Genomic DNA, 24,793 nt, shown 5'->3' with positions numbered 1-24,793 from the left:
CATCATGCACAGGGCTGTTCTGCAATGGAGCTGAGCATCCAGGGTGCTTCCCTAGGGTAGTCAACACTGGAGGGAAAGGAAGGGTTTCACATGCCCTGCTTGTCTTCCCGGAATCACAACTCAATCTGTTAATGTGAGGAGGGCTAGCTGTGGGCCAGGGGTCAGGGCTGTGAAGGGAGTAGCACTCTGCATGGCCCAGAGGAGTGGGGAGGAGGTATCCCTTCCATCAGTTTAAACAGGTGGTGGGATGGAACAGAAGGGTTCATCCCATGAGTTTATAAAAGGAGAAATAAGAATTTCCTTTGGGTATTAGTCTAGCCAGGAAACACAGAAGATGATTAGGAAGGAGACTTGTAAACCACTGTAATATTAATTTGACATTTGTTGAGCACCCAAAATGTGCTACATTCTTTTCTGAGCGTTTTACAGAAATGAATCCTTCAATCTTCTCAACAAGCGAGTAAGGAAGGTTTGATTGTTATCCCAGTTTCACAGTGTGGAAATTGAGGCACACAGAGGGTAAGTTGACCAAGGTCACAGAACTAGTAAGTGGCAGAGCAAGTATTTTAACCCTGGCTGTATGGTATTGTGGCTCCCAGAATGGGCTTTGGGTGTTTAGATGTATCTGCATCCCTCGATTTCTGTACGTCTGTGCATCAATTAGCCCAGAAAGGACAGGGAAAGGAGAGTTACACAGGTGCTCACAGTCGTGTCTCGGCAACTGTCCACGAAGAGTGCACCGTGATTAGAATTAATTGTTTTCCAGGCAGCAGATCTGTTGGTATAACAGAAATTTAGTCCATTGAATTCATCTAGAAATCCTTCCTGCTCTGCTTCTGTCCACACTTGCCATGTGACTGCCTGCCCGTGTTTGGGCCGTGGAGGAGAACATATACTCATGGTTGAACTCTGATATTGCAGTCTGGTTCATAGTTTCACATCTTCTGTTACATTAATAAGTTAAATTTCTGGTTTTCTTGCATCAGTGTCTCATGAGTTTGGTTAATGTGAAACCATGGGAGCCCAGGGGTTATGATGGTATAAATTTTTAGCACGTTGTGGCACTTCTAGCCATGCAGACATGACTGGGGGATGTACGCCTTTCTCACTGATTTCTCCCAACAGCAGGGTCCTCTCACGGATGTGAGGCTGGGAGCTCTCTGAGTAGCTCAGTCAGAGGCCAAGTCCACCAATCCGAAAATGATGAAGTACCTGGAAGTGGGTTTAATAAAAGTAAAGGGCTTCCAGGTAGTCCGATGGGCTGTTCAAGAAATTTGGTGAAAAGCTGTCCACTGTCTGTGGTTTAGCTGCTGCTTTGCTATTGAAAAGTCTGGAGTAGATGAAGGGATTTTAAAAAGCAGAAAGGAGTGATTTCAGGTGGTACATCCACACCGGTGAGAAGTGATGGATGACCGCCTGTGTGAGGCACAGACAGAGTCTTACAAACTTCATAAAACAGCTTCAAATGCTCTGCCATCTGAGTGCGCTTCATATGGGGTCCAGTTCATCACTGGTCACGCTGTGAGGGCAAGTAACTGACGATGGCAGAAAGGACACGGAGGCATCAAAAAGGTCTCACTCATGTTCCCTGTTTAGAGAATGTGGCACAGTGTATTATATTTGAGCTGGTTTTTCACTGAACAGTTTTTAGTGTTTTCTGGGACTCCCCAGTGCCCCAAGGTTCCATGCAGCTGGGTGTCCCCTCATTGCAGCTCCGTCAGCGCTTGCCCTGGGCTGATGTGGTGTCACGGGAAGCAGGACGGTCAGCGTCCCCGGCTCCTCTGAGCTCCGTCTCCTCATCTGCAGAGCCTGGTTTCCCATCCGTGTCTACTTAGTAGGGTTGCTGAGAATCACACGTGATGGTTATCAGGTGTGATTTCTGGTTGTCTCTGCGATTGGCAAATAGCCAATAATTGATAGAAACTCTTGTTTTTTTTATTGTAATTGTGTCTCCTAGATTGCAGTGGTTTTTAGTCTGCATTTTTTTATAACTTTACTCATTTTTAAATATGCCCTTATTTTATTTATTTTTTTTTTGAGGTACTGGGGACTGAAGCCAGGACATTGTGCATGCTATGCAGGTGCTCTACAACTGAGTAATACCCACCCTCCTTTTCTGCACTTAAAAATAAATATTGCAATACACAAAATAGCTCTTAAACTCCATCATGGGACCTGGTCTCTGTATAGGCAAATGAACACGTATACTATTTCAATAAGAATAAATGCTGTTGAGACATAAGTTTCTGAATCTGTTAATGTGCTTAAAAACGATCATAGCTAGTGATAAACACGAGACTTAGATCAAGGACTTTTTAGGGTATGTTTTGCCATCATGGGAAATTACATTCTACCGAGAAGGCTAATTGGGTCTCTTTGATATTTGGATGGTTTAGCAGGTGATCAAGGCTTTCCAAAGCTGACAGTTTTGTATTTTAAACTAACTACAAAGTTATCTTCTAGAAGATGGAAATCCTAAGCTTGTGAATTTCCCAGTAATCCAGGGGGTATGTGTCTGTGTCTGTGTCTGTGTGAACGTTTGTGTGTGTGATTTCAGGAATGTAGAAATAAGTTCCATATAGACTTCTGATATCTTTCTCTTCCAGTTCAAGGTTTAAGCATATACTTACACAAATAAATTGATTTTCTTTTGTCATTTGGCATATTGGCGGGAATAAGAGGTTCTCATACTTGTTTCAGAAGGGTTGGGAAGCATGAGCTTAGAAAACGGGAGGAGAAAGAGGCAGGGAGACACTTCACACTTTGTGCAGTATATGAGAAACGGTAGCTTTTCTTTTCTCTTTTCTTCTAAAGCAAACTGGCTCTGAATTGTAACACACTATTACTCAGAATTGCTTTTCTAATCAGATACAAGTGCCTCAGATTTTTCAAGGCAACATGAATGATGAAATGTGTTTTAGCATTTATCTTTAAAAGTAGTTTTATTTCTCAAGTAAAAGACTATAGCCTGTTTCTTCCAGCGTCTCAAGAAATTCTCATTGATCTATGTACATGTTCTATGTGCTTATTTTCTTTTCTTTTTTTTTAAGTGCTTGTTTCATTGTGGTGTGAATCAATGTTTAAAATTTCTGGATTTTGATCTTTAGAAAATGCTGATATATCAGAACTGTTAAAAACCTGATTGTTCTTTGGTCCTTGTTTGGTGGGGCACCCTATTGATTACTCTTGTCTGTTAAAGAGAGAAATTCTTCCTCTAGCCTGCAGATCATTAAGTGTATGGTTTGCAGTATGCCTTTAAATTTCATTGAATGCATTGAACATGATTGTCCAGTGAATTTTGAGTTGACTCATAGTAATGACTTTGCTTTGATTCTGTGGCTTTTGCTCCTCTTCACAAGAGCTTGAATTCTCTGTTGCATTTTGTATACGTGTTCTTCACAGTGGAAGAAATTTTGCATTTTTTACAGAGGTGGTTTTTCCTAACACCTCTGAATGCCTTCTGTAATTGATACAACAAAAATCTGTTATTTCAATGCTTAATTATTTCATAAACTAGTTTTTGGCTTAATCAGAAACAATGACAGAGTGATAATAAAAAATAGGAAAACTTTCCTTCCTTTGAAGAATAGAAATCAGGTGGTCAGGCTCACCCATGCTTTGGGCCTGACACACTTAATCTCATGTCATTGTGTATCATGATTCGGAGATGGAGTTGCTTCAGGTTTATTGATTTTTGTTTTAACATTTGTGTTGAATTCTTTCTCCAGGCTTATGTATCCTGTTGGGTTTGTTGAAACTGTAGAAGGGAAACAAAAGCTTTTTTTGGTTTCCGGAGGCCTGAGTTGCTGATGATAAGGGTTGAGGGTGGGCTGAGGAACAGAGTGACACTCCCTCTGCTCCCAGCTGAAATTGATGAACAATGAAATCAATTAAGTGTATCGGTATTTGACCAATAGAAGTTAGCGAGCCCAAACTGGCTAGTTATGCCCAAAGAAAGTACTGAATTCACCTGCAGAATTAGGTGCTTTACCAAGAAGAAGCAGCTTAGAGCAATCAGAAAAATCAGTCCTATGATGAGATATAAAGTAAATATAATATCTTTTATTTCTGAAACTTTTCTACGTTAAGTTGTGTAGAGCTAAAATTAAGTTTCAAGCACCAGGAGTTAACAGTGTGGGTGGTTCTGTATGATCATTATTCAGGAATGTGCCTAGACTCTGCTAGAGTGGCTGAAGCTGGCAGGAAAAGACCCAGAGCCAGGATTTGTCACCTTAGGGTGTCCTCCATAATGGTTCCATGTGGGAGCCCATGATTGGGTTAACAAATTGTAACAGACCCCAGCCGCCTGTCAAATTTAAGAAGAAAACGTATGCTTAGTAACTGCTTTGCAAGCAAGTGCCTGTGCATCCTCACTCCTGTCTCCTTGCCTTAAAAAGCAGAGATAATGCTTTGCTTGCGTAGATGATGTTTTAGATAGCACTCTGCTCATCGCAAAGCAATGACCCAGGCCCACAGCTATAAAGGCTGGGCTTGTGTGCAGTTAGATACTCTATTATCCCCCAAGCAAGGACCTAGCTGGTCTGGTGGTCTGCTTTGTAATTCACATGTCTAAAGGATGTATCTTATTCCCCTCACCCCATGACTTACCTAAAGATACACTAAGCCTTTGTACTCATGGTGGATTCTACAATCTCTGTCTCATCCTTCTTTCCCCAAGTTCCTGCTTACTATCACACAACTGTTAATGACGTTTTCCTTTGATTATACACAATAAATATGGGATCATTTGAGAGGCTCGTGGAGTTGGGTCCCTACGCCCTCTCTCTTTCGTGACTTTTTCCACAGAGTCTTGAGTATTCATTCCCTGTACGTAAGACTTCTGCCAGCCAGAACCCACAGTTCCAGGTGAGAAGGATGCAGGCTTTATCTCTCCTACCCGAGGGAGAGAGAGTAGAAAATTGAGATCTGCTCTTCCGTGGTCCCTTCCTGCCCCAGGTCTGCTCCAGTTCACCTGCAGCCTTCTGGCCTCTGCTCACACTGCCTCTGTCCCAGGACTGACAGCAGCCTTTTCTTCCCTGGTAAACATTTCCTGTGCCTTTTAGAAGTTGGTCTCTTCTCTGCAATACAACCCTGGCAGATGTGATGGTGGTAAACGTGCTGGAGGGCAGTCACTTGGGGACTGCCAGGAGCCATGCTGATTCTCCTGAGTCTCTCATTCGGGGTTACAGAACTGTCGAGCAGCAGAGGAAGCCCTTTAACGTGAGGCCAGCTCAGCATTGCATCACTTTCATTTTATTTTTGAATTTTCAGTGGAGAAATTATTTGTAGCAAACTGTTCCAGATTTTTGGCTGCCTGCTTTCCTCACCACCATTTCCTTGTTGGCTCTGGTGCTTGTTGTAAGAACCAGGTTTCTTCTCTGGTTATTTCTAGCAGCTGGGCTTGCCGAATCCTTGATCTGCATTTGAAGCAGAATGCTTCTTCGTGATGTCAAGCTGATTTTCCTATTTCTGAATATTTCGTGTACACTCAGCAACTCTTTCAAGTGAAATGCTCTTGTCCAATTCTGTTAACCCATATTTGCCGATCTCCTGCTTTCATGCTGAGGGCAGTTTCTTCTTCCTGTAATAAAAGTTAGCAATTTGCATTTACTATTTGAAGGTTCTGGCCCTAGGTGCTTTTGTCCTTAACAGTTTTAATACAATTCACCCATTAAAATGTGCAGCGGTTTTTACTCAAAGCCCAGAATTGTGCATCGCAGTCAATCTTAGAATATTTTCATCCCCCAACAGGAAGCCCTGTATGCACAAGCAGTCATTCCCATCTTCCTCATCCTCCCCCAGCCCCAGGCAGCCATTGTTCTCTCTCTATGGATTTGCCTGTGCTGGACATTTCATGTAAAACAAGTTATTTCATGTAAATGGAACTGTCTATTGTGACTGACTTCTTTCACACTGAGTAACTTTTTCAATGTATTTCCAGGTTGTGGCCTGGGTCAGTACTCTATGCTTTGCTATTGCTGAATTATATTCTACTGTATATCTGGGCCCTACTGTTTACCCATTCATCAGGTGATAGTCGTTTGTGTTGTGTCTGCTTTTTGTTTGTGAAGAGTAATGGCGCCGTGAATACTCCTGTAGGAATTTTTATGTGGACATTTGTTTTCAGTTCTCTTACTTGTGTGACCAGAGAGCAGAAATGCTGGGTCATTCATAAACCAAATGTTCAACTCTCTGAGGACCTGCCAGGCTGTTTTCTAAAGTGGCCACCCTGTGTTACATCCTCAAAAGCAAGGGCTGCATGCTCCGCTTCCTCTGTGTCTTCATTAGTGCTTGTTACACATTTTTTTTATTATAACCTATTGTAGTAAGTGTGAAGCGGTTTCTCCTAGTGGTTTTGACTTGATTTCTTTTACAGCTAATGATATTGAACATCGTTTGATTGTGCTTATTGGCCATTTGTATATTTTCTTTGAAAAATACATTTTCAGATACTTTATACACATTTTAATTGAGTTCTCTTTTTCTTGTTGAGTTGTAGGAGTTTTTTCTTTTATTTGAAGATACAAATACTTAATCAGATAAATAATTTGAAAAAATTTTCTCCTCTCAGATGTTTTTTCACCTTCTGGATGGTGTCCTTTGAAGCAAATTTTTAACATTTGATGAACTCCAATTTATCACTGTTTTCTTTGTTCCTTGAGCTTTTGGGGTAATATTTAAAATCTGAGGTATTTTATTTAAACTTTTATATAAAAAATAACTTAATTCTTAAGACTGTTCTAGGAGATGGGTGCTGTGGCTGTCCCCAGTCTATGGATAGGAGACTGAGGTGCAGAAAATTTCACTGAAATATCAGTGTCACAGCTACCCAGTGCTGTGGGATTTCAGACCCTCATGTTTGTCCCCAGCATTTGTGATCTTCACCACCATGCTCCACTACTGCCTGGAATCATTAATGAAAAAGTTTTCCTTTTTTGATTTCTTGATTGTTTGTTTTCTCATTGGGGAACTCACCTCTTCATTTTCCTTGCAGAGATCTGTGTAGGTTTATTTTAGATCTCATGTACTTATTTATTACACAGGCTCCAGCGATGATTGTGCCTAGTTGATCTAATCAATTCATACTCAAGTCTTTCCTGCTCATGACACTAAAAAGAGAGTCATGATTTACATAATGCTCAAAGAAGAATGTACTTGAGTGATTTTATTTTTCTAACCAATCAAACAAATCAAATAAAAACCCGGTGTTGGAACAGATTATAAGCCCTGCAGAATAGGGTCACTGTCTTCCTTGTGTTTCATTTGATTTGTCACAGTGTCTGGATAGTGCCTTGCTGTCCAGCAGTTTTGTGAGTATACGGTGCTCGTGAATCATTGTAAGGAAAGAATTTTGACAACAGACTGTGTTGTTCATTTCACAAGGGAAAAGATCATATAGAAATACTGCTCAGATTTATTTTAAAATTAAGCTTGGTGTTTTGAGAAGGGTTCAAGAAACCATACAAAAATCTTTTTCACTAATTTTAAATCTATCTTAGACACATTATGCATACATAGCAGAGTAACTTATCAACTAGTTTTGACAAGAGGAGTGTATTATTGATTATCTATTTTAGTTGAAATATTCTACCTGGGATAAAGTAATCAGTGCCCATAAATGAACAAATATGTTTGTATTTCTATGCAACATGGGGGCAGACTTCATATGTTTTTATATAATATATATGACTGTGTGTTTTAATCTGTCTGTCAGTGTTTTTATAGTTTTTCATCAATGTTGTAACTTTAGAATTCTTCTATGGAAATCACCCCCAATTCTAGTGCAGTTTGTACTGTGTATCCTGTCTTATGCATGGGATTCCACTGTCCCCTCACTGAGGAATTTCCTCTCCTATTGAGTTAGTAGCAGAGTTAAAGGAACTGTGATTTCTAGGCCTTTGCTCTCCATGTGTTTGCAGTTGGCTGTCAATCAAGATTTTCTCTTTCGTGAGTTTTCATTGTTCAATTAGAATTTTGGAAATAACAATTAATATGTTGCAACACTCTCCCTAGAAACTTGATGTGTTTGTGCTTTTCCGTTTCCAATTTACAAAAAATGTAAATGCACTCTTGTTTTTAAATAGTCCTTTTTCACTAGATATTTGTTTACTTCTTTATAGTCAAAATATTTTTTTCCCAATGAATGAATAGGTTTGCATGTTTTAAAAGATACCTTACTTTTTAAATTTCTTATTCTAACAGGTATATTCGTTGTACAGAATTTAGAAAATAAGGATAAACACAATTATAACTTAAAAATGGCCTCTAATCTCACCTGGAGATACAGTTGTAAGGTTTGAAATTGAGAATTACAAGTCCTCTCAAACTGTTCTTCTATTTCAAGTACGGTTTGGTTACTGAGATCCTCGAATTCCCATATGAATTGTAGCAGCAGATAGTCAGTTTCTGCAGAGGAACCCACTGGGATTGTGATCGAGTCCACGTTGAATATATGGATCGCTCTGGGGAGCACTGCCATCCCAAGAATGCTGTCATTTGATTCAGGAATGTGCGTGGTGTGTCTGTCCAGGTATTTAGGTATTCTTTAATTTTTTTCAGCATTGCATAGAGTTTACATTGGATTATTTTACTATATATTTTGCCTTTATACTGAGGACAAGTGTGCAAGGTACCGGGATCAGAAGTGTATTGGAGCTCCGCAGCTTGCTGCCACCATGGACGCTGTGCTCTTGCTTCGCCCACTGTACAATGTTGCACAAAATAGGACCTAAGTAACTCTCTCTTGAAAGAATGATTATATGATTGCTGGATGATGCTTGAGAGTCCTTGTGATGATGTCTTTTTCCCAGAATTTCCCCTCTTCTTTACTATGCCCTTTCCCTTCCTTTCCTCCAGCCTGTGTTTCAGCCTGCCTGTGGCATTGATTTTCCTTGTCTGTGGACTCTTCCTTTCACTAGTTCGTGATAATGTTACATGTGAGATGTGGAAACTTGCTAGATGTCAAGAAAGAGGAAATCCATTGCATTCTAGTTTTTTTAGAGTGTGCTATTGTATTATCGATTGAAATGAAATCAGGCTGACCCATTGAGCCATCCCCTGAGCTCTTTTTGCCTTCCTACAGGTGATACTGCTCTCGTTGCTGCATGTGCCCTTCCCCCAGACTTGGTTTTGGGGTTGAGTAAGTCACCGTCACTGGAGCCCTCTCTTTAAATGATGAAGAGAACATTTGCTCTTTCTCCCTGTTTGGGGACTTGGATGAGATGAGGCAACAGATAAAGAATGGAGCCCCACCTCATTCTGACCCCCGCTCTTTCCGTTCCTTTCTCCAGGGGAAGAGTACAATTCAAAAATATAAAGATTGTGAACTAATGAGATAGACAAGACAACCGATCATTTATTAAATACCCTTTCATGCCAGAAACAAATGTATTATACACACAAAAAGCACATAAAATACGGTAGTACTGTGGTTACAAACGTGGGTCCGAGTTCGAGTCCTGGTCTGGAGTGACAAGTCCTGTGAGATGGAGAATTGGTAGGTCGGCTTAGCCTCTCTTGGACTTGTTTTCTGTCCTGCAGAGATGGGGCTCGCTAGGCGTCCCTCCCCCGTAGAGGTGCTGAGGGGTGTAAAAGACACGTGTAGGCAGACCGAGCACAGCTGCTCTTTCCTCGTAAGTGCAGGATAGCATCGCTTTTGCGGTGATGGCTTTATGACTGCACCGTGTAGACTCTCAGTGCTCCAAAGGGATGCCTTGCAGATTGGAGATGGGATTCTCACTTCTGTATATACCCAAGGATTGTGTTATTGGGCCTTGCTAATTTGACTCTATTCTTTAGAAAGTACATAATGTAGATATATTTTTCAAACATGCATGATTTTTTCTTTTATTATTTATAGTTCTACCCTCTCATCTCTTGGTGTGACTTTTCATGGAATCCAGGAAACAGTCCTAAGCAACCTGCCTCTTCACACTTCTCCGTGGTGGTTTCCTTCCCTGACTAGAAGAGGGTTTTGCATAGGTAATTTTGATTGCTCCCCTTCTCTTGGAGACTCTCTGTTTTTCTGCCCATCTCTCACCTGTCCATCTGTCCATTTCTCTACCCACTCATTCTTCTGACTTGTTTCAATAAGCATTTCAGGCAGCTTACAGAAGAACAGGTACCAAATAAACAGGTGAGAAAATGGGGCCAAGTTCATACAGTGAGGCTAGGAGTTGAGCCTGTGTGAGAGTTGCCAGCGTGAGACACACGCCTCTGCCTTGTGACTTATAAGATAGACAACATCAATGTGCCTGAAGCTCCCAGCAGACACAGGGAAACAGGGTTTGTGGGAGATGCTCATTGGCTGTGAAATAAATAAGTGGCTTAGTAGAAGCCCAGCCTTTCCAAGTACTAAGGCTTAGGAGAATATTTTAGTGTCTTCCAAAATCAGATTATTGCATCTTTTCTTTTTCAGAGTTTTATGTATAGTTGGTTTACATTCTATACCTGGAAATTTCTCCAAAACTTCTGCCCACGTGAGTCCCATGACTCGGGAATGGGGTGGTTCTGCTCATTGACGGGTGTTGGCCAGAAACGGAAAATGACAGCCTCAAAGGAGCCTGGGATTTATCAGTTATGTTTTGTCAGTGCTGTAGATTTCAGAAAATGCTTTCACCTTTTCTTTCCATCTGAGGCAGCAGCGCGCTCTCTTACCAGCATCAGGAGCTCAGGGCCACGGGATGGTGGGGGCTGACTGCACTGCCGTCAAGACAGCTGAGCTAGTCACTGCAGGTGTGGTTCTTTTACATACTGCAGTTCATGCTCTTTACTAGAATGTTTCAACAGGGAGTTAATTAACTGAGTTAATTAACATTTTATAAATATGATGCTTTGTTGAAAAGACAGTCATAGGCAGAATATAAGTTGTGATCACTTTAAAAATGGTTTCATTACTGAAATTTCAGTAGGAAAGATCCAGTTTATCTTATTTCCGCCTCTCTTTAAAAGTAACAAAGAAACAAGACAGAAAAAGCAGAGGATGATTTCTGTTCTTCCTCTCGGCTTGCAGGTGCCCTCACCTCCAGTGGCATCCATCCAGACACCAGCACTGACACTGGCCGTGCTCAGAACTGCCTCAGCCCTGAAGACACATCTGACAAATGGAAGGGGGCCGCGCCCTGTTACAGCAGGTGCTCTCACTTTGTGGGTCCTTATGTAACTGCGCGGTGTTATTCAGGATCGCCCTTTCTACACTTTGTGACGCTGCTGCGGTGTCTCCTAGTTATTTGTTTCTGTAAGTACTCGTGTAATTTTCCAATGTGTGGTACTAGACATCTAAAAATGCATTTTTCAGATGAAAAATAGTGTGTATTTAATATAAATGTATGAAAAAAGGGTCAAATGGATCTATCCTGGTGCCAGTACTCAGAGATAATAATTAACACATTAACATCTATTTTCTGTTCTTTTCATCAGTGTGTATTACCTCTGTCATAAAAACCAGCGAGCAATGTGTGCCTGTATACTGTGTGGAGACCTCCATTTTCCATTCGGCTTATTACACATTTTTCTACAATATTCTATCTCCCCTGGCATGATTTTTAATGACTAGTATAGCATTCTGTCTTGTGGAGTCCTCGTCCATTTTACTTTGGACTTAAATAAACTTTTAAATTCCAAGTATACTTAACTGAAATTCTGAAAAGAGATCTGTTGTGGTACCGAAAGTCCCCTACATCCCTTCCCCTTTTTTCCTGAGAGTAAAAACTGCTGACAATGTGGAGTATATATTTCATGACCTTTATGCCTATGTCATATAAATAAACTCATACATACACGTATATGAGAAATCTATGTCTATGTGTGTGTATATATGCTTTATTGAAAAATAAGGCCATACTATATGTTTTCTGCAGCTCGGTTTATTCACTCAGGTATATATCACAGACGTCCTCTCTCTCCAGACTCACCCGGTCCTTTCAGATAGAGTAGAGGGTTTTCCTGATATGCAGGTTTGGTCTCTTGTGTAAGGACACCTTTCGTGGGAGCGTACTGTGGACAAGGCCTTGGACCACGCCGAAACACCGGAACTTTAGTGCCCACAGCTCACCGTGATTTACCGCATCATTGTCTTGATGGTGGACACTTAAGTTTTCTCCATTTTCCACTGTCAGAAAGGGTGTTTGACTGGCATACTTCTTATACAAACATTCCTGTGATCTTGTATGAGTATTATTTTCGTTAAGGTTTCTGGAAATTTAGTCCTTGGATGTGACAACTACATAAATCACAGGCTCCTTTCAAGTGAATCAAGAAATTCCTTCTCCTGTGGGGCATGAAAAGATGTAGAATAACTTATGTAACCAATTCTCTATCGCTGGATATGATTTCACTTCAGCTTTTCTTCTCACCATTGTAAACAGTGCTGTGTAAATGCTCTGATAAGTACATCTTTTTGAACTGAATTTTTCTAAATGAAACGATTCCAAAATGTGGAGTTCAGCCTGTGTGTACACACATTTTTCAGAGTTTACATATCCATTGACATGTCATCCTCCAAAAGATCGCTCACAGTTTGTTCTCTCAAAGATGGACACTAGCTAGAATATCTTTTAAAAATATGTGCCAATATGATGAGCAAAAGTACTTTTTCATTGTTTTAATTTGCACTTGATGACCAGTGAGGTATTGAGCATTTTTCACTCATTAGCCATCTGACTTTTAAAAAGTGAATGATCTCTTTTGTCCTTTGCACACATTTAAGTGAGGCAGCTTCTTGTTGCTTTGTGACAGCTCTATGTATATTATGAACATTAACCCCTTGTCTTCATCAACATGTATCAGAGAGCTTTTCCTTGTCATATTTTGCCTTTCATTTTGTTCAGTAGGTTCATTTTTGTTGTGGCCCAAAATAATCTTAAGATTGTAAATGTCTTCTTTTTGGGTTTTATTCCTGATATTATTCTTAGAAATACTTTCTTATAATGGTATAAATTTCTTCTGTAGGTTTTTTTAATCTCTAAGATGGAGATGATGATGGTACTTGTTATAGTGAAGAGAAGTTGAATTAATATGAGCAAAGAATTATATTCGCTGTTATTAGTACTTTCTAATATTCACATCACATTCTGTAATTTTTCTTGCGGTCATTATGACTGGAATAGAATTTGTTTTTTCCAGGGGATTCTCTGATTGTCCCAAGACAATTATTGAATTCCTACTTTGCTTTTTAACTTGAAATCCCACCTGTAAAGAATACTTATGTACACTAGAGTCTCTTTTTGAGCTCATGGTTTATTTTTATCAATCTTACTTTCTTACACTAGCACTATATCTTACATATTGTAAACATTTATTTAATATCTGACAGTGCGATTTTTTGATTCTCTTTTCGATCCCAAATTTTCTTGGTTAGTATTATGACTTTATTATTCCTGAAGAATTCTAATATAATTTTTCAAGTTAAAAAAAAAAGAAGTGCTGTCGTGGGATTTTTTAGTACTTTTGAATTATCTTTAGGAGAACGTACATTTTTACAAAACTGCTTTCCTCCATACAAAATGTTGATGTCTCTACTTTCACACCTCTTACTTTACCCCACAGTACAGTCCTGTACTTCCACCATGTACAACATGGGCATTATTTTTGAGTTTATTCCAGATTATTGTTGATGTTTTTGTTAATTATTTAAGTCAGAATTTTTTGCTATTGTATATTTTAACTGTTAAAACTGACACCTAGGAAGGCAGATTCGGTTTGTAAATACTCACTTTGTAACTTCTCATTTAAAATTGTAAGTATTAAGTACTTGTTACAGAATCCTTTCTTTTCTGTTTTTAAAAATTTGTTTCCAAGATTCTCAAAATGGTCATAGCAAAGTAGTATAGGTGGGGACAGAGATGGAGAGAGGTAGTGTGGCTCATGTACAAACTGTGAGCACTTTCATGGCTGTGTTTACGCTGGAAAAGCCGCTGAAGAGTCCAGGATAAAACAGGGGTGGCTTTGTTTGCAGTTGAAAGCCAGCTTTCTTGCCTGGTGAAGCCTGGTGGGCGTGACAGGTAGATGATCAAGGTCGAATGGAGGTTATTGGCTGCACAGAGCGCTGTGTCTGAGAACTGGAGAATATCGCCATGGGAAATGCTTGGTGCCAGGAACAAAGCAGAGGAGCTGGGGACCCTGTGTGTTAAGGAATTTCCAGCCCTCAGAGTGGGAAGATCAGACTCTGCATTCAGATCTGAGTTTGAATTCATCCTCTTTAGTTTACTTGTCCTCTGACTTTTGTCAAGCTATATACCCTATTTCACTTCCTGTTTTCTTATCTCTCAAAATAGGAGAATTACAGCCTGCTGCCAGATTGTTTGATCAGGTTAAATAATTAGTGTCTATAAGATGCCACGTACAGTCACAAGCTCAGTGAGAAATGGGCTGTCACCTGTTCTTCTGCAACTCAGTGCTTGACAAGACATGTGGGAAAGCCAGTCCCTAATTTGTGTGTGATGCAAGTAGGAACAAAATTAATGTCTTGCCTTTCCCTAGCAGTATACTTACAGCTTTGCTTCATTTACTTCTTTCCTCCTTTCCTTTCCCCTTTCCCATCCTCCACCAAAAGATCCTGAGACTCTCTCAGAATAGTAGATTCAAATTACTTTAAAGGTTGGCTCATCCTCATGAAATGATAGTAACATAAAAAAAATCTGTGCACATCCCACAATACATTGTATTTGATTTACACATACACGTGTGCACACATACACACACACAATCAGGCTACCTTCCACTTGCAGAGGGATAAGGACCACTTTTTCTGAGTTTTCACTCACTGAGCTTGAGAACAATGTCTCTTACACAGACTTTCACCAGGCTTCGTGCATGGTGTTTTTAATTGAATTTCGGCTTTGTGGCCATAGATATAGTCTCCTAATAGAAGAGAGAAAGTGGAGACATAGACATTCCGCTGAGATATTGGTGTCATCATATTTTAGTTGGAAAGGACTTAAGACAGCATAGAGTCGTAATATTATATGGGTGAGAATCCATGATGTTGTAACTTGGACAAGAACATGGACTTTCTGCCGTCTTGTCCACAAAGGTGAAGAGGCAACTGGGCAGGGGATGGTAGGGATCCTTCTTGCTTGAGTTCCATGTTCTTGCTAGTTTTCATTGCTCAGTTGCCTTTAGTTTATGTCCATGAGGCCTCTCATGGGAAGGTCACTCTGTCCTGATAGATTGAGTTTCTTATCAGCAAAAAGCTCTGGACCCACTCATATTTCCCAGAGTTTTCTGCTGACCTGCTGACACTTTATATAATTGAGACCTAAGAAACTACTGAATATAAAATCCTTATTGTTATTGTTTGCCCTCGAGTTCCATAGGAAGGGGTGCTGTCTCAGGCTGTCTAAAGCCAGATCTGAACAAAGATAGGGTGACAGGCTGTGCTGCTGGTCCTCCACAGTTGAAGGGGATTTCCAACTTAGCTTTATATTCAAGGCAGATGAGTTCAAATCTTGCCTTTACCAGTTATTATCTTTGTGAATTTGGGGAGAAACTGTACTTTTTTGTGTCCAAATTTGTTTATCTGTAAGTAAGTTCAGTATTTATTTTAAGGTTTCTGTTTTAGAATTGAATGAGCTAATACTCTCATTTATACCTAAACTAGTGATCTCATGGTTCTATGCTGGTGCCTTGGTAGTTGATTACTAAGGGACTCCGCAGTGAGATTGGGGGTGGGGGACCCTGGATAATAGAGCTTATATTCCAGGATATGCTTGTAAAAGACTGGATGTGCAGTGGATTTTTAGTAAATATCTACTCCTTTCCTAATCTGCATTGATTGTGTATATATCTTTATACTAATATATGAACAATTTTTATTGCAATTTAAATATCTTTGTAGTATTTACAATATCTAGTTATAAAAATACGTGAAATAAAAAGATTTGAATTTATTTTCTTTTCAATAAGCAAAACAAAATAAAATAGAAAAGAAAAAAGTTTTGAAGGAGTAGAAATAATTTTATTTCTGTGGAATCAATTCCTTGTAATAGGTTTTTTGTTCATGTTGTTAAAAAGCATATAAAATTGATAGGTGGTGAAATACTGGAAATGAGGAAACAGTGGAGACATACTACCTCTAAGGCAGTCAATTTGTTACCAAGTCCAAACTCGTTCTGCTTGCTGCATGACAGGCCGATTAATCGGGAGATGAGATGTTGGAGTAAGGAAAAGAGACTTTATTTGTAAAGCTGGCAGACCCAGAAAATGGCATATTGTTATCCAGTAGAACTCTCTTCCCCAGGGCAGAATTCAGTCTCCTTTTATACTAAAAAGCGGCAGGGATGTGGCTGGTTGTTGCAAACTTCTTGCTGTATGAATTGTTTGTCCTTGAAATCCTTTGTTCCTGCAGCTGTCCATGTGGGTCAAATTATGGTGCCCCTGTAAAACCTCCAAAAAAAAGAAAGGTTATTCACTATTTTACAACTTGCCATCTATACATAAGTGTAGAAGAGCAAATATCCTTAAAGATCAGAGCCCGGAGAATAGGCCCTCCTGGATATTTCAGGCTAAAGGCAACTTTCTTTTACAAAAGGTGCAGAGATAGCAAGTCTGAGCCTAGAAAACAAGGTACAGGATTAAAGCCAAATGAACACATCTAACATGGAGTGAAATTTGTTCTTTCTATTACAATTTCTTTTTCTCCCTCATAAATAATTTTAGTAAGAAACGTGAGCAATTTTTTTATTTTTGCTTCTTAATAAAGGACTACAACTACAATTTAGTGAGCAGGGATGCTGTGCGTGCCTTGGTGTCACAGCAAACTCTTGTTGGTGGTGGTCGACCCTGCAACATGCCTGATGCCCCGTGAGTGTTGGTGAGGGTCCCCCTAACCAGGGGCTCTATTCAGGAACCACCATATGCGCGTTGACCTCTGGCACCTCTTTTTCAGCTGCAGGAAATTTTTTCAGATTCTATGATAGAAAAATCACTCCAGCTAGGGATAATCAGGGAGTAAAGGAAGAGGAAAAGGGCTTGAAGTAGAGTAGAAGAGAAAGACAGAAGCTCAGGGAGCCTGGGGGCTTGGCAGCGCTGCCTCAGGAGAGAGAGGAGCAGAGGTGTGGATGGGACCGGCTACGGAACCAGCTCCTGCAGCTTTCCCTGCACCCAAGCCACACAGCTTTTAATAGGGCCCAGGACTCTCTCCTGGCTGGATGTCACCCTGGGCAGAACCTTGAGAATCGAAGGTAAGGGGTGGGCAGCACTCACCTAGGGGGTCACTGAGGACTTTGGTCAAGTCCACATTGACTTTTCCAGTCATGTGCCTTCACCTGTTCTTTATCTCAGGATCTGAGAAGCAGGAGCAAGGAACTCAGGGAGAGATGCAGGAAGATATCTGACTGTGTTAAGAGACGACAGTCACAGTGACACTGGGAGCGAAGACACTTGCAGCAAAGTAAAATAACTTCACAACCATTGCATCAGAGCTGCATGTGTGAGAGAGCCTAAGCCTGTCTCAGAGTGCAGGGGACAAGCGGAATGGAATGGTAAAATTAACACTGACAATTGAAATTTTGTTAAATAGCCTGCTACTTTTAATTTTATCACTTCACTGTATGCAGGTGTATTTCTATGAGCATTTATAGGTTCACACAACCCCACCAGCCCCTCTTGCCCCCATGGGGGATGGGATTTCTCAAGCACAGTGCCCCTCCTGCTTGCTTGGGCCACGCTGCGGGTCCTCACCTGGGGCCGGACTGCTACAGTACACTGAGTCCCCGAGGCACGGCCTGGGATACATGACAGGAACAACTGTGCTCTTGGCTGAGGGCCTCCATTTCCCCCTGCAGTGTAAGAATGCCGGTGACTCAGTTAGAAGCATGCATCCAAGCCGTCCTTCCGTGTCATCACCATCTAGAAGCGGTGCCTGAATCTTCTGAATTTCTGCAGAATGTGGTTTACAATCACCTTGAACAAGTGAGTGTGTGTCCTCTTTCAAGTGGAGGAGTTACTGCCATTTTCCTGGAACTTACTCACCACTAGTCCATCTGATTTTTCTGTGCTAGGATTCAGTATGGCCTGCTAATAACTCTGCAGTCAGGTCTAGAAACCCTGATGAAGAGGATTATTTATTTTCTTTCTTTATATGATAGTATTTTACTTTCAAATTTCTGAGTTTTCAGTTCTTGGAGGAATGTTTTGGGGGTTGGAGAAACAATTTTGCTCTTACCATCTTTGTGACCTGTTGCTATATGCGTCTCACCTGTCTTCTGTCACTTGTGAGGCGGTTCTATTTTTGACCCTGTCCGGGTTGTTCATATTTTAAAACATAAAATCTGTAAAAGTACAGTCCCTTTTACTCTGAAGACATTCCACAAATACTCCTTTAATCTGGGTATGGTTTTAAGAAGACACAATAATTGGAATATATACTTGCAGGTTGCCAGTGCAAAATCCCCAAATTAATAGTCGAGCTCAACATCTAAAATCTTTCTAATCTACCATGGATTTGTATGGATAAGTGAAGTAGTTTGCTAAGAACTCAATCCTCCCAAGCTGATGCTCTGCCAGATGGTGGAGCCGAGGGACGAGGGTGTGTCCTGCCCTTACTGAGCTGACAGTTTCATGGCAAGGACCTTCACCAGGTGAAGAAATTGAAGTTTCTTCTAAGAACAGTGGGTCTGAAATGAGTCCAAAAGCGTGGGAGAGACACAATCACATTTGTCTCAAGTAGGGGAGAGTGGCTGTGGGGCCACCTGGGAGACTCATGAGTCCAGGTGGGCAGTGTTGTTGGCTTCCAATTGAGCGGTGGGACGGTCAGTGGGTAAAAGCGAACAGATTGAAGGCATGTTTAGATGGTAAAGAGGAAAGGATCAATGCTGTCTGTGAAGGTAGGATGGAGTAAGGCCCAGGTTTCTGGGTGGATTAATGAGTTAAATAATGGTCCTGCTGTGTTCTGAGGAGGGAAAGCAGCAGAGGGAGTTCTGGGGGAAAACTGATGAGTTCAGCTGTGGGTAAAGTGAAAGGCTGTTAGATGTGTGGTCTGGGAGCTCTGGTGAGAGCCAGTAGTGAGTAGGGGGCGGGGAGAGAGACTTTCAAATCATTTTGTCTTGTGAAAATACATACAAGAATGAGTAATGACACAACCCCTGTATATTCTGGATTTAAAACCCAGTAACATTTTGCTATATTGACTGCAGGGGTTCTTAATTTTTTAATAGAAATAAAATAAATAGAAACAAAATAGTGGAGTTAATGAATATCTTAGAGTTGATGTGTGTCCTTGTATGTATTTTCATACCTCATCTGTTTATAAACATAATCTACAAAAAGTTAACTTGCTTAGTATTAGAGTTAAACAGAGGGACGTGACACACTCTGTTGGTGGTTCAAGGTGATTTCTTGGGCAAATTATGTAGCCTCTCTGTGCCTTAGTTGCATCTTCTGTGACTGCCCCCATGCCCCTCATCACAGCTGATTTCCTAGACTAGAAGTTGGGAGGGAGGCTGCTGAAGGGAGTAAGAGGTGGCAACTGCTAGGGTCACTGAAGAGAGAGACAAAAACAGATTAAAGCCGAGAAACTGAGTGCTAATACCCTCAAAGGAGAAAGAATCCCTTAGTTTTTTGAGCCACTTAGCCTAAGAGAACGAAAATCATGTGGATCCAAAGCTCTTGAGCATATGAGTATTGTGGGTGGGAGGGTTTCATCAGAAAAGGGTTGAGAAAAGGCCTTTTGGTTTCCCTTTACGTTTCCAGTAAGGAAGAGGTGCAGAAGAAAAACCACCCGTTTCACAGTTGAAGGTGCTGTTTTGTGCGAAACTGACCGAAGGTTGGAAACCATTCATCAGTGGTGCTGGCAAAAGAAGAGACTTCTGGATTGGGTGGGGCACTTGCTGTGACTTCCAGGTGACCTGCTGGCTGGGGGCTGTGAGGCGGGCAGTAGGTTTGCAGTGTGACCTGGGTATAATCCCTGGCATTGAGGCTGCTGATCTGACTAGCAGAGCTGGGCAGACACCGTCCTAACGGGGCTGCTCGGGATGAGGCCTGGGACACCTGCCATGCTGAGGGCGAGAGGAGAGCTCCCCTGAAGTTGTGTCCCTGTGAAGATTAGAAACGTCGTCCTGCAGGGGAGGAAGAGCCTCTGAGCAGCGGGCCGGATGCACAGGCAAGACCAGCCTGAGCACGGAGATTTCAGGAAGCCGGAATTCATACAGGCCCGAACAGCCTTGTTCCTGAGAAACTGGAGGGAAAAGATGCTGCAAATGCAGGCTAAGTTCAGACACTATTGTGTGTCATGAGTGATAGGAAAAGACTGTTCAGGCAGCCACGAGAGAACCCTGTGGTTGTCCCAGTTGGGCGTCACACAGGAGGGAGGAGCAGAGTTATATACTTTGCCACTTATTAGCTGTGTGACTTTGAGCAATATCACCCCACTTCTCTCTATATATATCTACATCTGTAAAGAGACACAGTGACAAGCTCGTGTCATCAGAATGCTTTGTTTAGCTCTGATCCCCTTTGTCCAGTCCTGTCAGTGCTACCCTGCAAGGCTCTGCAGCGGCTGCTCTTGCCCTGTGATGGGAGGGCATAAAAGGGCATTGTAGCACCCGAGGGCAGAAAGGGGTTGCTTTAAAAGCAGACATGTAGCGTCCTGCAGCTGCAGACCTGCAGGCAGTTTGGTTCATGGTCGTGGAGAGGACTTTGGAGGCCTTAGCGTCGTCTTAAGACTTGTTTTCCCTTGGGGACCTGATTTGCCTTTGCAGATTAATGTTGAAGATTTGGGCTTCTGGCAAAGCTGTTTTCAGAGATGGGTATATACGTAAAATATCATATAAAATAAAATGATTTATTTAACGTGTGCGACTTTGCAGCTCTTGGGAAGAGCTGTGTTGGCCTGGTCTCCACGGGGGACACCAAGGGTCAGCAGAGCGTGCGGGAGGGAAGGCAGCCTGCAGTGCTTCTGCGGGGTGTTCTCCCCAGCAGGGCGCTCTGCTGAGTTGTCTCTTCTCTGAGTTTGGTTGCCAGAGGAGCAGACAGCAAAGTAATGAGTTCTGGAGGGATTGTATAATGACAGGAAGAAATAGGAACCTGGAGATTTTCTGGACTAAAACACGCTTTTGGTTCCTGATTCAGTGTGTTCCATTACAGAATTGATGAGTTGTGTCTATTCTGGAACGTCATTGAAATAAACGTTCAGCCTAAATGTTAAGGGCTTTGATTTATTTGGCTGGAGGACTCGAGCCGGGATGACATCCTCTCAGATCACTCTGAGGGACTGCTCCCAAGAGGTAGTGGAGGAGCTAGGATAAATAGAATCTTTACAACAAAGATCAGGTAATTGGAACAATAAAATATTGCTTGTTATCTAAAGAAAACCAGATATCTCAAGTTCAAGTATTTAGTGGTTTTCTATGTATGGTGGGAAGCAAACATTTGGGTCATTGAATTCATTCCTTTGGCAAGCACCTGGCTATCTAGGGCCAGTATCCTGTCCTTTCTTGCACTGAGTCTGCTCAGAGGGCACCACTGTGAGTGGCTGAGAGGCCGGGCTGTAGGCATGAACTCGCTGGGGGTTGGCAGCAGCCGCTGATGATTTGGATTCAGCATTCTTTGTTTACTGACATGGTTGCAGTATTTTCATGCACATTGTAGTATTTTCATTCACAGTGTTCCCCCTTGGTCCTAAATTCGACCAATATTTTGAGAGACATTTCATGACCAATTTTGTCCCACGGTGCTAGGATGGCTCATTCCTAGTTCAGGTGAAGAATCTTCTGAGTTGCCATTCAAGGTGTTAGTTTTTTTTATCAGGCCCTGTTGATACTAAAAGTTCTCTGGATCACCTGTCTTACTACTCTATTATGATCCAGGAAGTGTTTACCCATCTTTGCTCATTCCCATACCTAGAATCACACTATTATATTTATTTTATTCAGGGTTATAAATTTTATCTGTTTCTTCAAGATGTTTAGCCATCATCCATCTTGTAGGCCTAGTTACACATTGGGAAATGTAACAGACAACAATTTTATAAAATAGACAGGATATAAGTAATACAGCTAGTAACGTTAATAAAGTCACGAGTAAGAATTTAATAGTCGAGAAGTTGTATTTTTGGGTTAAAATTTTGCTTGTGTTTCTGAGTTTGATCCTATGAGAAAGTTCATATTTATGGTCAGGGTCAGGGCAGGTATTAATTGGCCAGTTGAAATCTCCCACCTTGTAAGATCAACAGTGGCCTAAACAGAACTATAAATTCTTTTTAGAATAACGTTTCTGAGGGCTATCTAGTTAGAGCCTTGTATTAGGGAAACCCACCAAGGTAACACAGAAGTACTAGACATAGGTAATTTATCATAAACTTAACAATTGGAGTAGTTCATAATCAAAGGTTGGAGAAATTATCAAAGTAATTGGTATACAGTCCTGGTCCGGTGTCTTGGGTCAGCAGTCTAGCTCAGATGTCATCTTCTTCTCATCCTGGTATGGAAGCTTTTTCTCCATTTGGGCATTGTTTTAAGGTGAGCAGTGCTCTATAGGCCAGTGCACTGCAGGGGCTGTTTCAGATAGGAAATGAATCCGAGACTCCGTTTCCTTCAGCTTTGGTGTGTATGGTCTAGTTAAGAGTATCTGAAAAAGGGTCTTTCCATTCAGGTTGGAGACAGTTCTTTAAGTCATGCCTGTTGCAGTATGTATAATCCCCTGGCTGCAGGTCATGGGGCATTGGAATTTTACCCAAGGATAGATTACTGAGCTTCAGAATCAAACCTAGAGTATTCTTTTCATAATTCAATTAAACTGTACAGCAGTGTGACATAACAGCAAGGAATGATCTGGGAAGTGTCTTAGTAAATATGGACCTCAATTAACAAAACTAGAATTTAATATCGACTAAAATATAATTTTTTTCTCTCTAAAGTTACCCTCAGTTTTCTCAAATATAGCCAAATCAAGATTAATTTCTTTACAAATTAAATCTGATTATTTGATCATATAGGCTTTTTAAATTGACTGTGTTGGAAGTTTTAATACGGAGTCTCAGGGTAGAATGTTAATAAGGTTTTCTAAGGCCAAGAAAGCTACGTCAAGGCTTTTCATGGATTTTTGCCTTACAGATTTAGGTAAATTCTTTTCTCTTTAAAATCCTTAAAATACCTTTATACTCCTATATCTCTTAGGAGATGATCTCCCTAATTTGTCTGATAGAGCCACTGGGGACCTAAGTATTTTTAGTCTTTTGAGGGATCAGATAGAGAGAAAAGATAACTGTTCCAAGTCTGTATACATAGTTATAATTTATCAAATTGCTGTGAACCATAACTAGCTTAAGGAGAAGAGATTCTTTATGTCTGGGAAACAGGTTAAAAGGCAGTAGTATTTCAAACAATATCAAAAATTATAACCATATTCAGCTGGTTAATCAGTCCCATGTAACTAATTCTTTTAATGAGAGTTTTCATTAGAACTTTAAAATGTCTTACCCAGTTTAGTTCAGTGCTGTAGTTTGAAATTTATTAGAAATCAGTAAATCTCCTTGAAGAGAAAGCATTTTGCAAAACCATCAGAAGAAAACAATTAACTGTCTATAAATGACAAAAGATTTAAAAGCATGGTTAAACACCGTTACACTATAATCAATAAAGAAACCTGTTCACTATACCCATAATTATCACTGGTAACATTTCAGATAAACCAGAATTTTAGGGAGTCCATATAATTTCTACAATACCTATATTAATAATATTTCTCATTCAATATAACCTTAGAAGTTTTATGATTCATTTGACAATTCCATGTTATTTAAAATGCCAAATGAAACTTTATAGTTAAAAATCTCTCTTTGGGATGTTTCAGGGGCCTTCTGTAGCATCCCAAACTTAACTGGAGATTAAAAGAATTTTAATTAATTAAATTAATTTTTATTTAATTAATTAGAATTTTATATTTGGGGAGCTTTGTGAAAGATTTCAGAACACTTGATCAGATAAACATATAGATCACTGTAATGTAGTACTAATTCATTAACAAGAAAATATGTCAAATGTAAAGGCAGAACAGATCAGCTAAGTGGTATAAGAAGTTTTACAATCTGTTACTGAAGGTGGATTAATATTTTAAGAAAATTTTTTCCTCTTAACAGAGAGAAAACCAAATCTAATCTTGTTCCAGCTAACTTCTAAGATTCATTTACGTTGCCCAATTTGATTCTAAACTTAGCCAATTCTGACCACGTACAAAACTTTCCTCAGGGTTCCTTTTCCACAAGCCTTCCACAGCTTTCTATACTTATATTAGTGTGTCCCTTATTTTGTCTTCCATTCAGAGGTAACCAGCTTCAGGAGAAAGTCACTATTTTTCATTAACAAAGTATTATTCCATTCTTACATCTTCCTTTACGCATTTATATTACTTTCCTAGGATACTGAGATCATTCCCTTACTAATAGAGACTATTTCTGTGTGACACCAACCATTTATTAATATTTCTAAACACCTTAATTTCACTGTAAGAGGAAGTTAAATGTTAAGTAATTCATATTTCAATCTTATTTTATCTGAAAATGGCATAGATATTTAATAAAATCTTGTCATTTAACTTAATTTAGCACAACTCTAGAATTTAAAGATATCAAACATTTAGAGATTATTTTAAGCATACATTTTAAAAATAAATTTTAAATATTTACCCAAAGCTCTCATCTCATTTGCATTTAATTTACTTAAAATTTTACCACAGCACATTACTGTTATTTTTTTTTTTGACAAATCTGCAACAGATATAACAGGATCTTATTTGACTTTCATTAAACCTAGGTACAGTAAAGGTATTATAGTTAAGATGGATGATTTTAAAGATGTCT

General features: G+C 40.3%; 1 protein-coding gene across 1 annotated transcript in view; it reads left to right on the top strand.

Annotated features, from left to right (window-relative positions):
• LOC140694920 (trafficking protein particle complex subunit 9-like) overlaps window positions 1-24,793 on the top strand; it is a 65,967-nt gene that overhangs the window by 18,886 nt on the left and 22,288 nt on the right. Inside the window, exons 4-6 of the mRNA XM_072957924.1 lie at window positions 10,637-10,734; window positions 11,012-11,132; window positions 17,784-17,910. Coding sequence (XP_072814025.1) covers window positions 10,637-10,734; window positions 11,012-11,132; window positions 17,784-17,910 — 346 coding nt within the window. The remainder of the gene's footprint in view (window positions 1-10,636; window positions 10,735-11,011; window positions 11,133-17,783; window positions 17,911-24,793) is intronic.

The sequence above is a fragment of the Vicugna pacos genome, unplaced genomic scaffold, assembly GCF_048564905.1.
Source record: "Vicugna pacos unplaced genomic scaffold, VicPac4 scaffold_112, whole genome shotgun sequence".
Classification (NCBI taxonomy): Eukaryota; Metazoa; Chordata; class Mammalia; order Artiodactyla; family Camelidae; genus Vicugna; species Vicugna pacos.
This window is presented reverse-complemented; position numbering and strand designations above follow the sequence as displayed.